At 51.7% G+C, this 15690-nt stretch overlaps 1 protein-coding gene across 1 annotated transcript; it reads left to right on the forward strand.

Annotated features, from left to right (window-relative positions):
• Positions 1 to 711: 711 nt before the first annotated feature.
• On the forward strand, positions 712 to 14458 carry GPR137C (G protein-coupled receptor 137C). Its single transcript, XM_065748726.1, has 7 exons — positions 712 to 1157; positions 8004 to 8047; positions 8766 to 8994; positions 11522 to 11671; positions 12244 to 12366; positions 12491 to 12606; positions 13337 to 14458. Exons 1-7 carry the CDS (start codon positions 804 to 806, stop codon positions 13506 to 13508), a joined length of 1188 nt encoding a protein of 395 aa, XP_065604798.1. The 5' UTR covers positions 712 to 803; the 3' UTR covers positions 13509 to 14458.
• Positions 14459 to 15690: the final 1232 nt, after the last annotated feature.

Raw genomic sequence — 15690 nt, forward strand, 5'->3', positions numbered from 1 at the left:
ATTGCTGCAGAGGCCCAGACCCACCACAATGCCTACAGGGATTTCTCTGCTGGCCCTGTCGCAGAAGAATACCTGCCTTTATAGCGCGAAGGCACCAAATCCTCCCTTACAGCAGCAGGGATTTCTAACCGAGGCCTGCAGCAACGCTGCCACTAGCCCCACGCAGCAGGAGGAACCCCACATCTGCTCGTCAGCTGCCAGGCCCTCCGCCCCTACAGCTAACCAGACATCAGAGCCGTGGGGACCCCAGAGCCTCTTCCCTCGAGGGCTGCGGGGACCACAAAACCCAGCGGGCCCCCGTCCCTGCCACCGTGCGTACCGCTAAGCGCGCCAGACCCACAGCCCTGCCACGCGCGCCCCCACAACGCAGCCGAGCCCGACGCTAAATGGAGCCCCACCCCCATCATCTCTCGCGCCCGCGCCGCAGGCCAATCAGCGCCGAGATCCCGGGCCTCGCCCCGCCCTCCGCCGGAGGAGGCGTGGCGTTCCCGCTGGGGGGCGGCGGCGGCGGCGGCACGCGTGTGCGTGCGTGGGGATGGGGGGGGGCGCGTGAGTGACAGGCGGCGCCAGCCAATCGGCGCGGCGGATGGGCGCGGAGGGGGCGGCGCGGCGGGGAGCCAATGGAGAGCGCGCGCTGTCAGGAGCGAGCGCCTCAAATGATCGGGCTCAGCTGATTGTCCCCGGCACGGAGTTGCTCGGCGGCTGCGGCGGCTGCAGCGCGGGCGCCCCTTTGTTGTATGGGGGTGTCCGGCTGAGCCGAGCGGAGGGCGGGCGGGGAATCGGTGCTGCCTTCCCGCTGCCCCATGAGCGCCCTCGCCGCGGGGGCGGCCCTGGCCGAGGGCCCCGCCGTGCCCTACGCGGTGGAGCTGGGGCTGACGGTGCTCCACACAGCGCTGTACGCCGCGCTCTTCCTCTTTGCCTACCTGCAGCTCTGGCTGCTGCTCTACTACCGCGAGCGGCGGCTGAGCTACCACACGCTCTGCCTCTTCCTCTGCCTGCTCTGGGCCGCCCTCAGGACCACGCTGTTCTCCTTCTACCTGCAGAACTCGCTGCAGGCCCTCCGCCTCCAGCAGCCCTTCGCCCACTGGCTGCTCTACTGCCTGCCCGGCTGCCTGCTCTTCGCCGGCCTCTGCCTCCTCAACCTGTACTTCGCCGAGGTGAAGTTTGCCCGGGAAAGGCGTCGCGAAGCGCCGAGGGAGCGTGGGGCTGAGCCCTGAGGGGGTGTGGGGGAGGGGGGTGTGCGTGTGGGGTGACCCCACGCAGGGTGAGGTGGGAGCCCCGTGTGTGTATATGGGGGAGGTGTGGAGGTGTTGTGTCCTTTTTTCTTTTTTTAATTCATTCCTCTCCCCCTGAAGTGGGGGGGGGGGGGGACGGACCAGAAAGTGGCAGCGAGCAGCGGCAGGGGCTGCTCGGGCCTGGAGTGCTGCCAAGCATTACGTCACCAGCCGGAGCCTCTTCTGCTATTGTTGCTGCGCTCCCTCCATCCCTCCGCTCGGGGCTTGTTTTCGTGCTCCCTGTCGTCAGGCAGAAACCCCCGCATCCCTGTGTCCCGCTGCCCGGGATGGGGGTGCGGGATGAGCCCCCATCCCCTCACGGCCGCTGGGACGGTTCAGAGCTGCTGGCTGTTGTTGCCGAGCTGCGTTCCTCCTTTCTGCCTTAGCCCACCACTCGCTGTGTGGTTTTTGCCCTCCTTTCTCTGCTCCTTTCATTCGCTTTTATTTATTCTTTAAAGCCTCAGCTTTCCCCTCCCCTTCCCCCTCTGAATATTTTGTTTCTGCTCCAGTTTCTCGTGAGCAGCCCTCTGTTTTTGCCTGCCTTCCCGTTTGGTGACTTGTTTCACAAATAGACAGTACTTTCCTTCCAGCTTTGTTGTTCAGATTCTTTGCTCTGCAGCTCTCAGCTGTTTGCCAGCCTCACAAAGGAATTGCTAACACACAGTGAAATCGCTCCGTCGCTCCGATGTGTCACCAATAGGAATTATGATTTCATTTTCCCTAGGACATCACTGTGCACGTGATAATGTGAGATGGGGAGCTATGGGGTGGTTTGGCCCTTTGGGTTCTTTCCCTCCTGACACAGATGCCTGGAAATGGGGGTGAACTGCCCCTTGTGAAAGCTCTTGGTGCTGGATCTGCTGCCTGCCGAGTGGCAGCGAAGTAACAAATGCTGCATAGTGTGCGTGATCCATCTTGTGTGTTAAAGGGAGGCTGACCTACCAACTGCTCCAACCAGTAGGTGTTTATGTCCCCCAGAAGGCAAGCTGACCGAGGATCCTGAGTTCTGTTGGTGCACACTGGCTTGATTTTTGGTTTTCCTCCAAGACACTGGACTTGTTAGCAGTGCTTGTCCCCTTGCAGGCTTTTTTAAAAAGCTTTGCTTAAATAAATAAAAAGAAATTAAGTTCAGATGGGCTCTCAGGCTGCCCTTCCTCCCATGATATCTGTTTTGCAGCAGGCTTGGGCTGGGTATATTCTGCTTCTTTCTCCTTGAAGACCTAGAGCCAAGGGAAATCCTGTCTGAGGAAATAAGAGCTCAGGATCTAGAGTGGGAAAGGATAAGATGGCTTATTAAGATGGGTGTGTGTGCTTAGTTACAGAGAAGGGCCTGACACTTGGCCATCCTGAGCAGCATTGGTGTCCAGTGTGCTGTGCTTTGTGAGTTATCTTGCAGTGTGGTAAGTGATGAAAGCTATGGCTTCTGGACTTTGGAGAAAATGGAGCTAGCTAGATGGACTGAAAGCCCTCGTTGCTCTTCTGGCTTCCATTTTAATTAAAGAAACAGTATTAACTAGTGATATTTGGCCTCTTCTGCTTGGATAACAGGCTTGTAAGGCTAGCCCATCCTTTTCTTAGCTCCCAGCACATCGTTCCCTTCTGCCATTGGCATGCCTGGTTGGGATGTGTTCAGTGCTTTGCTCAAAGCACTGTGGGAGCTGCATTAAGGGGGTTAATGACAGTGTTCCACCTGGAAGAAACTGAAGCACTGTAGAACAACTGTGATTTAGCTGAAGTGGCTCAAGATCTAGAGATCACTATGTGTGAATTCAAGCTGGAGATGCTGTGGAGGGCACATTGGTTCTCAGTTCTTACAGGCCAGTTGACAGTGACCCATGGAGGAGCACTGGGCTTCTGCTGCTCTGGGACTGTTATCCTTGTCTGAGATGTCCTCAGATAAAAGCACAGGCTGCTTTTGTGCTGCAGGCATAGCTAATCTTTGTACACAGCACATCCTTTGTGGAGATGCTGGAGAAGTGGCATCTGTCTAAGCAGTGGAGGGGAATGTGGTGTTGTGTTGTTTGCACTGATGTTGTTTGAGTTACAGAGCTCTTCAGGCTGTGTTCAAGCTGAGGGTGAGATAATGCTGGGAGGGGGAGTAGTGCTGGGAAGCAACAAATACATACGGGGAGTTAGAGCAGCTTACAGTGCTAGCAACACTAGGGCTGGAATTCAAACTGTGGGAACTGCCTGATCTTTATCCCCACAGATAGGATGAACTTGTCCAGTTCCTGTCCTGTCTCAATCCCTGAGATCACTGAGGGGGGTGTGGAGGCTTGACAAAATGTGTGTGGGCTGCTTATTTGGTAATAAGCATCTTTCATTTCACCTGGAACATCATGAGATGTCATGCCTTCTGCTTGGGAGCATCTCTTGCCCTCTGCTTCAGCATGTAACAATGAGTTTCTCTCCAGGAAATCTGGAGATTATGGTGCATGGCATCAGAATTCCTCAGATCCACTCCCAGCCTCATTCAAACCAGCAGGCTGATGGCTCAGATACTCAACCTGGGCTGTTTGTCTGCCTTGTGTGGTTGCTCCTCTGCCAGTTAGGCATTTGCTTGAGTAATACTACCTTTCCCAAGAGTCTGCCAATTACTGCTTCCCCCAGGTCATTGTCAGGAGCACAATACATGTAAATGTAGCACAACCTCCACCCTGACCCTTTCAGAGGCCTTGAACACTTGGCATCCCTGTCTCCCCTTGAGAGTCAGCAGCTGAGTGCAACGATGAGTAAGGCCTTCTGCTTGTGGTGAAGCTGCTCTGCCAGACTGGTGTGGTCATAACCCTTAACCTGTCTGGGTTTCAATAAATGGTCCATCTGATTAGATGACGTCAGCCTCTTTCATCCCTTGTTGTTCTAATTGTGCTGGAGCAGACATGCATGGGGAGAGCATCTAGCCTGGGAGCTCTTTGTATCCAAGGATGCTGTCTTCCTGCCTTCTCAGATGGAGGATTGGAGAAGCCTCCATCCATTCCTACACCCTTCCACGTTCCTTGTCTCACACACCTTGTGTGTGATCTCTTCCTTGTACAGCTTGTAAGGGCTCACTTTAACTCAAAACTGCTCCATCCAAGGGCTTATGATTCCCTGGGGCACTGCAGTTCCTGGTTGGTCGGGTGGCTGTGCTGGTGGCTGGCTGTTCTAGAAAATCACTATGTGCCAGTTGTATTCTGTGTTCAAGATGGTGTAGGGTGATCTCAGTACTAGTAGGGCTGAGAGATCCTCCTCATAGATGACTTCCAGCTCATTCTTGGACAGATGGATGGGGAGATCTTGAACACGGCTTATGGGGTATGGTCCCAAGATAGCACCAAGCTGAGAATGAATGTGGTGAGAGAGAGAATATGGATGCACTTGCAGTGAGTGAGGCCTGTGCTCGCGCCAAAGCAGAACACAGTTGTGTCTTGCGTCTTCAGAGCTTGAACTCATTAACTTTATGGAGCAGAAAAGACTTTGATTCCATCAGAAAGGAGACAGGTTTGAAAGCCTTCTCTCTCTGTTGTGAGTGGTTGTACCACAGTGAAGCTGCAGTTGGGTGAGTGTTGCGGCTGAAACTGGTCCAGAGCCATCTATGGGATGTGGCCTTTTACCTGTCATCCCTTAGCAAGGGTGACACCTCCAGTATACCATCAAAGATGAGTGTTTCTAACGCTCTGGGAGCATCCCCATAGCAAGTTCTCCTTCTGGGGTCAGTGATGAGAGCGGGGAGATTGCTGTTGTAAAATATCTGCTCTTGTCCCAGAGTGCCTCTAGCTTTACAGGGGCCCTCTGGGTCTATACTTTTGTTTTGCTTTTCAGCTTCACTCCTCCCCCCCAGATCTGTAGCTGGTGGGAAGTGCAGAAAGGACTTGTTTCCAGAAAAACAACTGAGATCTGCTTAACTGTTACAAAAAGCTTGCTTAGCAGTAAATTGCCCAGTCCTGCTGCTCTGGGCCAGCAGAGACATCTGTTCTCCATTTTCAGCACACAACTGCATGGCCCCTGGGCTGGCTACCCAGCTGAACAGTGGAAAGCCCTGTTTGTTGGGGCTGTTACTATTAACTTAGTATAATATGCCTGCCTGAGGACAGGGGCCTGGATTTCCTGCTCTTACAAGGAGCAGGACTACTCCTGAGCTTTTTTTTTTACAGCAAAGCCTTCTGCATCAGCTGTCCTTGGGCTTTGAGAGCAGCAGATAGTCCGGTGCTGAAAGCCTTGCAGGATTGGCTCAAGGATAAATCCCAGAGGTGCACTGTGAACAGGACCAGTATCACCTACTGACCCCGTCTGTCCCTGTGAAGAAACAGTGAGTTATGTCATCAGATGAGTTATGTCTTTATAACTATGCAAACACTGTAAACTGAGTGGTGTCTGCTGTCTTCCTAAAGTTATAGGACAGCACAGTGAGGGCTAAGAAAAGCCTAAGGCTGGTACCATGGTCTACTTTTGCTTTCTGTGGCAGCAGTCCAAGCGTGAGTCTCAGGTTCCTGTTGCACTCTTAACCCCAAGTCAGCTTGGTGTGTCTCATTCCCCAGGGTGTAGGGCAGTCTAGGAAGACTGTCTCGAGTGGGGCTGCTGGAGCCAGAATCTCCTTTCTGTTAACCAGTGTCTTCCCCCCTGCACAGCTGATGAGTTGTTCTACCCAGGGTTATCAGCTGGAATACAATAGTGAAGGCTTACTAGTTGCACTGCTGCTCAGAGACTGTGGTTCTGGGCTGCTCTTCTGGGAGTCAGAGCAGCAGTACAAATATCTTAAATGGATTTCCATGCTGCACAAATCAGGTCTGAGCCAAGTTGCTTCCCAGCTGGCTGTCCTTGATGTCTGTTCTCACAGTCCCAAAGCACCTGAATGTAGCCTGCAGGCAAATTAAGGATAAGGGAGGACTCAGATTTCTCAGACTTGAGATGGCTGTGCCCTCCTGCCAAGGCCCAGGTTCCTTCTAACTGTGGGCTCAGTGTGGATGATGCCGTGTTTTTTGTACTTCTCTGCTCCTGGCCTACACCATGAGCAGAGTAGAGGGCTTTGGATTGCCTGTAGTACTGTGCTTCCTTGCTGTGGGGGCTGGTTACCTTCCTCAGGGTACTACTCAAGGTACTACTGGAGTTTGTCTACCCTCAGACAGGGAGAGGAGTCAAACATAAGAACTGGCTCATGAAATGGGGCTGTTGAAGCTGCCCAGTGCCTTGGGGGTGGAGGGGGAAGGCTTTCAAATGCCTGGAACTCTACTGCAATAGGACAGACAGTCCTCAAATTCTCTAACATTGTTGGAAATCATATTGGCAGGAGCCTGACTGCTGGGGCCTCATAGTGCTGTCATTACCTCGGTGTTGACTGAAAGGGTGAGAGCTGAGAAATCCTATCACAGAAAAGCTGAGTAGGGGTGCCTTGTAAGAGATGAGTGATCCTTCACTGCAGTTATAGTCTGGAAGCTGACAGGGAAAGCTCTGCAGAAGTGCTGTAACCAAACCTGTGCCTGCATAGCATGGTCAGCACAAGTGCTCTGTCTGCTGGATCTGGCTGTAGAGGACTCTACCTCTTCTTAAGTTCCTTCAGAATCCCTGTAGTCAGGACACAGGCTTTGTATGAGGCTGAATGTGACCCTAAGCTCTGGCATCCTTCCTGATGGGGTCTGTACCAGCAGCAGCTGTACTTTTCACAGTTCCTGCCATGGCTGTGCTGAACTGGTGTGTGACAAGTGAGCTCTGAGTAGCGCTGCCCACGTGCTGCTTATCCTGACCATGTGTGACCTCCCGTTCCCCTGCAGCAGTACTTTGATGCTTGTGTCTGCTCTGTGACTTGGGAGGGTTTGCACCTTTTCCTGGTCTCTGTGCTTCCTTATGCTAAGAGTCCTGCACAGGTATGCATCAGCAGAAGCCACCCTCCTGCCTTAAGGGGCAGGGAAAGCGTTCTGCTGAATGACAGGAGTGCTGTAGGGTGTCTGAGGGTGAGCTGCAGCTCTCCTTCAGCCCAAACAGCTGGGGCTGCAGGCATGGGTTCAGTACCCTGCAGTCTGTGGAGTTCTTGTTTTGAAGCACCAGCCCTTGTGCAATGTGCAGCTTGAGTCTGCTAATCCCTAGTGTTGAGAAAGCTCACAACCTAGATTCTCTTCTGGACAGAGTGCTTGTTGCTGTGAAGAGTGAAATAGTCTGTGTGACTGTCAGGTGTGCCATGCAACTTGGCAGGCTGTGGCCTTCCACCTCTGCAGGACTGCCTTCCATCTCTTGAGTCGCTTCTCAGGTGTAATTTAGCCTACAAATATCTTCAGGATGGAGGAACTGAGAAACCCATGTGCTTGTTAGAGCCTGCAGGTCCATAATCCAATACCAGAGGGCTATTTTTGGTCAGCTGTTTCAGCTGTTTGCATTGCTGAAGCAGCCCTCTCTAACAGGGAGATAAGTGTGATTGAGCTCCTAAAATACACAGCACAACACTGGTGAAGTAAATGTGTTTTTGAATGTTCTTAGTGACTGCTGGGTGCTAACTTCCTTCCCTTGAAGTCCTTAGGTAAGACGTTAAAGTCCCTTACAGGGTAATAAATGTTCCTGCCAGTTGGACACCTACATTCAAGCTTAGCTCCTGCAGGAAAAGGAGCAGTTGTCTTTTGCAAGTGGATACAGATGGGTTCTGTAAGTGACATAATCCTTCAAGATGTCCACTGGGTGCTGTCTTTCCTGTTGTATATATCTTTATTAAGAGGTGATCTACAGGTCATGTGAAGTAATACTCTGCAATTTTTTCTCCCCTAGGTTATATTCAAAGTGAAATGTGCAGCTGATTTCAACAAGTACAAGTAAGTGGCACTCTTCTAATGTTACCTTCAAACTGCTTGGGATGAATGAATGCTGCTGTGTTAGAAATGGGAGCATTGGACCCCATGGACCATAAAAGAGAGCTAGTGCACCTAGTTGTTCTTTAAGATGCCCCTTGGAGTGGGGCTGCAAGCTCCAAGGGGTAGCAAGGAAGCTGAAAGATGCTGCATGCCTCTGCACACATCAGCAGCATCTCAGTGCTGGTGCTAACAGCAAGCCAGATAAATTCCCAAGGTCTTTTTGAGTGGGCCTATCCCCAGCAAAAAGCTGTGGGACAAACACTGAGCAGAAGGTGGGATGTGTTTGTGCAGCCCAGGTGCTTCCTGACCATTTCCAGGGAAACCCACAGTAGAAGATGAAAGCTCCAGTGGCTTTCAATAAAGGAATAGCAGTGATTGTGATGACTCATAGCATATTGACTGGAGTTAATGCAGAGCTACAGCAACACTTAAAATCTGTGAGATAAGAACCTGACTGTCAGAAGATGAGTCTTGTAACTCAGACTACTTATGCAGCTCATGCTGTATGAAAGCAGCTCAAACAGACTCTGCACACTTAAGATATTCAGGAAGCTTCAACAGTGGTGCCCTTCAGAGCGAGTGGAGCACTGGGGCCCCTTGGCTGATGAGGCAGGAGGGTGGTGAAGAATGACCCCGGAACTGACTTGAACTCTGCTTCTTTCCCCCTTCTTCTCCCCAGGGTTCTGTTGTATCTGGGCTCCATACTTACCAGCCTCCTCTTCCTTGTTGTGAACTTGACGTGTGCAATGCTAATACACAGTGAAGTCCCAGAGAGCCAGCTGAGGCAGGCAGTCCTTGCCCGTGCTCTGGTCAATGACAGTCTCTTCATCCTCTGTGCCATCTCACTGGCTTGCTGCATGTGCAAACTGGGAAAGATGTCTTCAGCGAATGTCTACCTCGAGTCTAAGGTAGGTGAAAGCTTTGTAAGCAGTGCTGACCTGCTGGCAGCTCTTACCTTCAGAAGGTGTGTGTTCCTGCTGTAGGAATGCTGTGCCCTGGATGCTTTGGGGAACCATGTCTGCAGCTTTGCTGGCGCTAGAGGAGATTGAAGTGCTGCTTTTGCTTCTTAGGCATAGAGGTTTAATTTAGGATTTGACTAGAAGAGAGGGTTCTCTAAGTAAGAGATGTGGCAAATACACTGCAAGAACCACTAAGTACAGAAAAGTCTGCATAGTACTGATAACTCTGACAGATGCATAACAATTCTCTGCAAAGGGGATTTCCTGCTTGCCCAGTGTTGGCTGCCTGGCTTAAGCAATGCAAGAATCTGGGAAGAACTGGGTGCAGGGAAGCCAGCTGCCTGGCTCTGATACTTTTGAGCTAGTGTCTTCTCACAGTGGTGCAGCTTTTTTCTTCTCATGTTCTGAATCCTGTCTTTCCACATGTCAGAAGGACTCCTGGAGTCTTCTGTCAAGTGAATCTGTGGGCTTTAAAGTGCTGCCATGCCTGTCTCAGGCAAGAGACTACCCAGAGCATGGAGCTTATGAAAGCTGTTGGATGCTTCTGCCCCCTCAGGAATAAGATAAAGAGAGTGACAAGCCTTCTTGCTGCAGGCACTGCTACAAAGACATCTTGGTTAAGACAGCTGCCTTGTGTTAGCTGGAGGCACCTTGTTCCTTAGCAGGTCATCTGCAGGGCCACTCAAGGGACTTCAGTTCAGTGCCCTGAATCCAGGATGTGTGTGCTGGGGATGGCTGGGACTGGCTGCCTAGGAGCTTCTGGTGGCAACTGTCCCCAGAGGCTGCAGATTGTAGCCCAGTGGGTCTGAAGTGAGGCATGAGGCAGGAGCCACGATTGAGCTGACAAGCTGCTCAAATCCCTGCCTCTGTGGGCCAGGTATCCAGCTCTAACTGGTTCTGGACACTAATTAACATATCAGTCTCTCTCAGCAGTGATTTATGGATGTGGCAACTTCCTCTAGTTACATGCCAGAGGCTTTCTGTAGGGCTTGCTCTGATACAGTGTGCTCTGGAAGAGCCTGCTTTATCTCTGAGAACTCAACCTGACTGTCTCATAGAGGTCTTGAGCATTTACGTTTTTTATTTCCTACCTTGGAGACATTTCTTGACTTTCAGGGTTGTGGAGGAGCTACAGAAATAGGACAGGGATGTGCAGAAGTGTTACCCAAGTGCCTGAAAAAGTTGCCCTGCCTCCTGAACTCTTGCTGTAAACCTGCTGACTCTTCAGACTTGCTATATTGCTTTGAGAGACTTGGTAAGACTGCTGCCCTTGCCACAGTGTGGGAAGGCTTGAGCCATTTGACATGTGAGGAGGCTGCATTGCACTCCTGCTGGATCCTACTGGATCCTATACTGTGCTCCTTGTCTGCTGGAGCCTTGCTTTTCTGCCCCTTTCTCCTCTCCTGAATACTGAGGGCTCTGCTAATGGTGCTGCAGCAGGCTGCATTCTCTGCTGGCATCGCAGGAACTAGTCTGTTATAAGCACCTGCAAGCTCACTTGCAAAGCTCTAAGACTGGAAAAACAGATGGCATAGCTGGTTTGGATGTGGAGAAGGTGGAGCAGGTGAGCTGCCTGAGTGGATTGTCTCCCTACATACAGAGGCAAACCAGCTGCATCTAGCTTGGATGTTTACTCATTTTCTGGCTTTTGAGTGTATTTAGCAGGTGCCTCTCTCTTTGTGGATCCTGTAACACTAGCCTTTCTTAAGGCTAGTGTTACAGGAAAGGTGGGTATTGTGACCTCAGGGTCCTTTGTGGCAGCCCTCCTTCTGACACACTACATCTGGAAGGTTGTGGAGACCACTTTTCTCCTTCGCCAGCACAGGACAGCTAGCAGGAGGCTCAACATCTAGCCAACTTTCAGCATGCTGCTTTATGTATGGTATGCTTGTCTTCTCCCACTGTAGTGCTGAGGCTCAAATGCTGGTTCTTCCTGCCTTGTCTCACAGGCCTGCCCCAAATATCTGAACTTCTTTTCTGGCCAGAGACCATGTTCAGTGTGTGGGGTGCTGAGCTGCTGCAGAGTAAATAACTAGATTATATCTCTGTAGAGTTTGTGCCTGACCAGTGTGCAAAGAACAGCAGTATTTTCTTAATGGCTGTTAGCTGGCCTTCTGGAGACTGCCCCAGAAAGGCAGTGGGTGGGAGGACACCTCTGTGTCACTGGTTTGAAGCTGATTGCTGAAACAGTTTTGATCTCTACCTGTTTATTAAAATCCTGATTATTAAAATCCTGAGAACAATGCTCCTGTGCCTTGAGCCTTCCCTGCTCCCAGGTAATGCTGACTGCCCAACTCTGCTACTCCAGTGAACTTATCACGTGGGGAAGCTCTTAACCAGTTCTAAATATTTTAGCAGCAGCATTCAAATGCTCTAGGTCACTCTTGTCTGTGCAGCTCCTCATGCACTTGAGCAAAGGTGAAGTCCCAGCTCTATGGAAAGGTCTGTATTAAAACTGTTGTTCTTTCTGTTCTAGGGAACATCTGTCTGCCAAGCTATTCTTGTGGGATCTGTGGTTGCCCTTCTGTATTCCTCGAGGGCTTGCTATAACCTGGTAGCTGTGGCCATATCTCCAGACAGTGTTCCTGGTCCATTCAACTATGGCTGGGACAACCTTTCAGACAAGGTGAGTTTATCCATTATTCCTCCAAGTCTGTGACTTGTGGCAGGGAGTTGTGTGCCCCTCATGGGAGGGTGGAGCACAGAGGAAGAGGATGCTACCAGGGATGCTTGTTTCTTTGAATCTCCGGACAAGCTGGATTTCTGCCTTCAGAAGCCCTGCTTATTCTCAGTAGTAGAGTAGGCCTGAATCTTCCTCTGTCTGCTTCTAAAAGAGGGATTCCCTGTTGTGAGCATCAACTTCAGTCAACTTCAGTCTGCAACTCTTCTTTTGGAGGGGGAGGGGGAACAAGTAGAGCAGAAGAGTAGTGCTTAATAAGGCATGGCTGTATGCAATGGAGAACCCTTGGAGTCGGGAGAGAGCTCACCAGTACCCTGGTGGCACCCTGAAGAGAGCTGCTAGCTCTCACTTAAAATGGTAACAATCACGTTTAGGGTAACAACTGTTGGTTTAGGGACTCCTGCCTTCACAAGGACTTTGCTGTGTTTGTAATTCTCCGAAGTTGTGTGCTCTGCCCAGCTGTGGGAGCTGTGTACTTCTGATGGCTTAGTGTAAACACCTCTAACTTCCCTCTGCAGGTGCACGTGGAAGTGAGCAGTGAAGAATACGTGGTGTTTGGAGTGGTCCTTTTCCTCTGGGAGCTGGTGCCAACAACTTTTGTGGTGCTGTTCTTCCGGGCTCAGAGACTGAGTCAGAATTTGGTAGGTCTGAGCAAACTGCTGCAGCTCAAATACCCCTGTGTAGGGAGGAAACCAAGGTGTACAGGGTCACACCACTTAAGGGCTGTGAAATTCACATTTGTCTTAACTTTCTTCTCTTTAACAGACTCCAGCAGGAATGGTCAATAGTCATAGCTACAGCTCCAGAGCCTACTTCTTCGACAATCCAAGGCGTTATGACAGTGATGATGACTTGTCACGGCTTGGGGCCAGAGAAGGAGGGTAAGTGTTGTATTAGAAAGTGAAAACACAGGTGCTGTCCTGTGAGGAGACAACAAAACTCTTTCTGGTATAAGAGGCAGCTTGGGCAAGGTGGATGGGGCAAGGAGCCTTGTGACTGAGCTTAGTTTTGCTCCCTTCTGCAATGTAGAGGTGCTTCTACTAGAAGCAATTGCCTCTGAGAGGTGGATATCAACAGTGGATGCTCATAAGTAGAAATGTGCAGTGGCTGCGGACAGGAGGCCTCATCCAGGCAGGCTGATCTTAGGATCTTTCCTCAGCTGAATGACTGAATTATCCCCCCCCGAATTGCTTCCAGAGGAGTTCTTCCTCTAGAAAGTGAGGTGCCAAAGTCTGGGAGCAGCTGGATCAGATCTGCAGGGATATCTGGGCTGAGGGAGAATGGTGTGGTGTCTTCAGGAGAACTGTAAAGGGAAGTCTGGCAACCCTGGCCTTGCTGCTCAGGGCTCTGAAGTCCTCCTGTCCAGGGGTTCTAGTGAGGAATGGGAAGGTTGCATCTTTTCTCAACCAGTTCTGTAGGGCCTGGTGCTCCTGCCCTTGCACCTGAAGGCCAGGCTCCTTGGCGGTATCACATCTGCAGATCCTAACCTGCTTCTGCAGACTTGCCCCACGGGCAGTGCTGGGGGCAGGAGTCTTTTTTGGGCTGCTTAGACAATAAGCAATCGAACTACTTGTCTGAGTTCATGTTTGGTTTCTCCCTCTCTCCTCTCAGCTTGGCCACCCCTCAGTGCTCTGGCTGCTATGGGTCTCTGGCTGGGAACGACAGCTCTGCAGCAGGTCCCCCTCCCAGTGGGACCACCACCGACAGTGCCCCGTTGCTCTCTGCTGCAGGCGGCTCAGAGTTGAGTAACCACCACAGCCCATACCCCACAGCGCAGAACTGAGGAGGCTGTGAGGTCCCTTTCCTCCCAGAAGTGGCATTCATGTATAGGATTGTAACCTGGTTTTCTTTCCCTCTTCCCTGAAGCATCTAACTCATCGACACAAACATTCCACTACCTGCTGCAGCCGTAAGCAGGACGGCGCCTATGGCTGCAGGCGGTAAGCGAGAGAACTGAGACTTTAAGGTACCATGTAGCAAAGTGAAGCTGAACTCTCTGGAAGCTTTTTCTTGGTCTGGTCTTCAAGATGTTGGCAGCTAAATGCACCAGAGCTTCCTCACTAGAAAAGAAACATCAAATGCATATTTGCACTTTTATCTGCACACTTGGAAGGAATGAGTCTCGCTCAGGCTGTTTGGTCTGAGACTGTTCTAGTTACTCTTTTAATTGCACATCCATAGCTGGGAGAGGCACTGTCTTCCTGCAAAGATGTATTCCGTGAAGTACTCTGCATCCTGACTTGCGTGGAGGTGTGAAGCTGAGATTAACAGTGTTACGGGCAGGGCCTCCTGCGGTGTGTTAACGTGCCATATCTGCACCCTGTGGGGCTGCTGCTGCCTCTGGGCTGGGAGCAGGCCTTCTCTGCTGCTCTTTCTGCCTGGATGCTGAACCATCCTGCCTAGAACTGTGGGCTTGAAGCTGAGCTCAAAGCATATCCGTAGCAAAGGCCTGTAATGGTGAGATCAAGTGCTCCTGCTGGTGTTAAGCTCATGGGTTGGTCATGTGCAGTGATGTTCTGGCAGGGCGGAGGGATGGAGTGAAGGAGGGGGTGAGGCTCTGCAGGCTGCTCTCCTGGGAAAGCTTAAGGCTGAGGACAGGCATTTGTAAAAACTAGAGCTGCTTTTCCCCATGTGGGATCTCCCCTGCTGCCCCTCAGTACAAAGTCGCATTTAGTAGAGGACAAAATGTTAAGCTGACCAAATGTGGAGGTGCGGGATGCCTCTTGCTTGTGGTGGCAGCACATGCAGTGGCAGAGCTGCAGGAATCTGGGCCCGGGGCTTTTTTTCCTTCTTCTCCTGCCTCTCTCCTGTGCCCTGGAGCAGGCTGGGGACCTGGAGTCCTACAGCAGCTGTGTCAGGGGGCTTAGCAGTGCCCACAGGGTTGGAGTGTGCTGGGTCATGTGAAGAAGGGATCACTTTCCAGGTGCCTGCTCCCTCTTTTGAACTGGAAATGCCAGGTTTGACTTGGTTTGCAGCTCTGGGCTCTCGGAGATGAGACTGTGTAAGACTGGATGTTACTCCCAGCATGTCTCTGAGCCCCTTTGGGATGAATGGAGCAGCTTTGGATGCATGCCTGGGTGGAGGTGCTGGTCTTAGGCAAGCAGCTGCTCTGACCTCTAGTGAAAACTTGAACTGGAACTGCTTTTAACCTACTTGAAGCTGCTCAAACACCTGTCTGACACTGGGAGGCCTGGCTTGGTGGAGGCTGTGCACCCATGTGGAGCAGCACAGTGCTGTCTGGCTTTAGCTGTGGGGCACTGGGGTGGCATGGGGTGCTGCAGGTTGCTTGTGTCCCCAGTGGTGTGTTAGAAGCCTGTAGCCCTGGCCTCTCCTCCAACCTTGCCCTCTCTGGGGTGGCAGGCACCCTGTCACCCACCTTGCTTGCACTGAGCTAGATGTCACTTGTGGCACTGAGAACACCTTGCCCCTCTGTGGTCCCTGTGCTGGTGTGGTGTGGGCCTCCCTCCCTCTTACTGGCCCAGAGAAAGAGCGACCTCTGCTGCTGTTCAGAGAGGGTTATGAGGGCACAGCTCCTGGCACATCCCTCTCGCTGAGTACTTGAACCAGAGAGCTTCACCTTGCCTGTCCCAGCTCTCCTGGCTGCTGTCGCCTGGTGTAAGAGCGCTGCCTCCTCCCTCTGGTCGCAGTGCAGGAAGAGGTTGCTCCATCTCAATCACTGCTTGGCTTCCAGCAAAGCTAACCAAGGACCCAGCCCATCTTGTCCTCCTTTCTTCTGCCATAAGTCACCAAAGACAAGGAGTGACAGCAGTGGCCCCGTTCTTGCTTAAATTCCAAAGCACTGGGAGCACTTTAAGTTTTTCTTTGGAGGGAAGGGAGTGTAGTGCAAAAAAAAAAAAAATAAAACAAAAACCTAAAGGGCTACAGGCTCACTGCTCGTATTGCACTGAAGCACACAACTATACGATCTTCCTGGCGTGGGGGGCAGGTCGGGGCCGTGGCTCTCG

This window comes from Cyrtonyx montezumae, unplaced genomic scaffold (assembly GCF_038088225.1).
Source record: "Cyrtonyx montezumae isolate F1298 unplaced genomic scaffold, pur_monq_1.0 scaffold_10, whole genome shotgun sequence".
Lineage (NCBI taxonomy): Eukaryota > Metazoa > Chordata > Aves > Galliformes > Odontophoridae > Cyrtonyx > Cyrtonyx montezumae.

Bases quoted from the DNA above. Each gene is read 5' to 3' on its own strand.
- GPR137C (XM_065748726.1), top strand. From the start codon at position 804: ATGAGCGCCCTCGCCGCGGGGGCGGCCCTGGCCGAGGGCCCCGCCGTG. The intron at 12,367-12,490 runs GTAGGTCTGAGC...TCTCTTTAACAG, and splicing joins AGAGACTGAGTCAGAATTTG to ACTCCAGCAGGAATGGTCAA. The intron at 12,607-13,336 runs GTAAGTGTTGTA...CTCTCCTCTCAG, and splicing joins CTTGGGGCCAGAGAAGGAGG to CTTGGCCACCCCTCAGTGCT.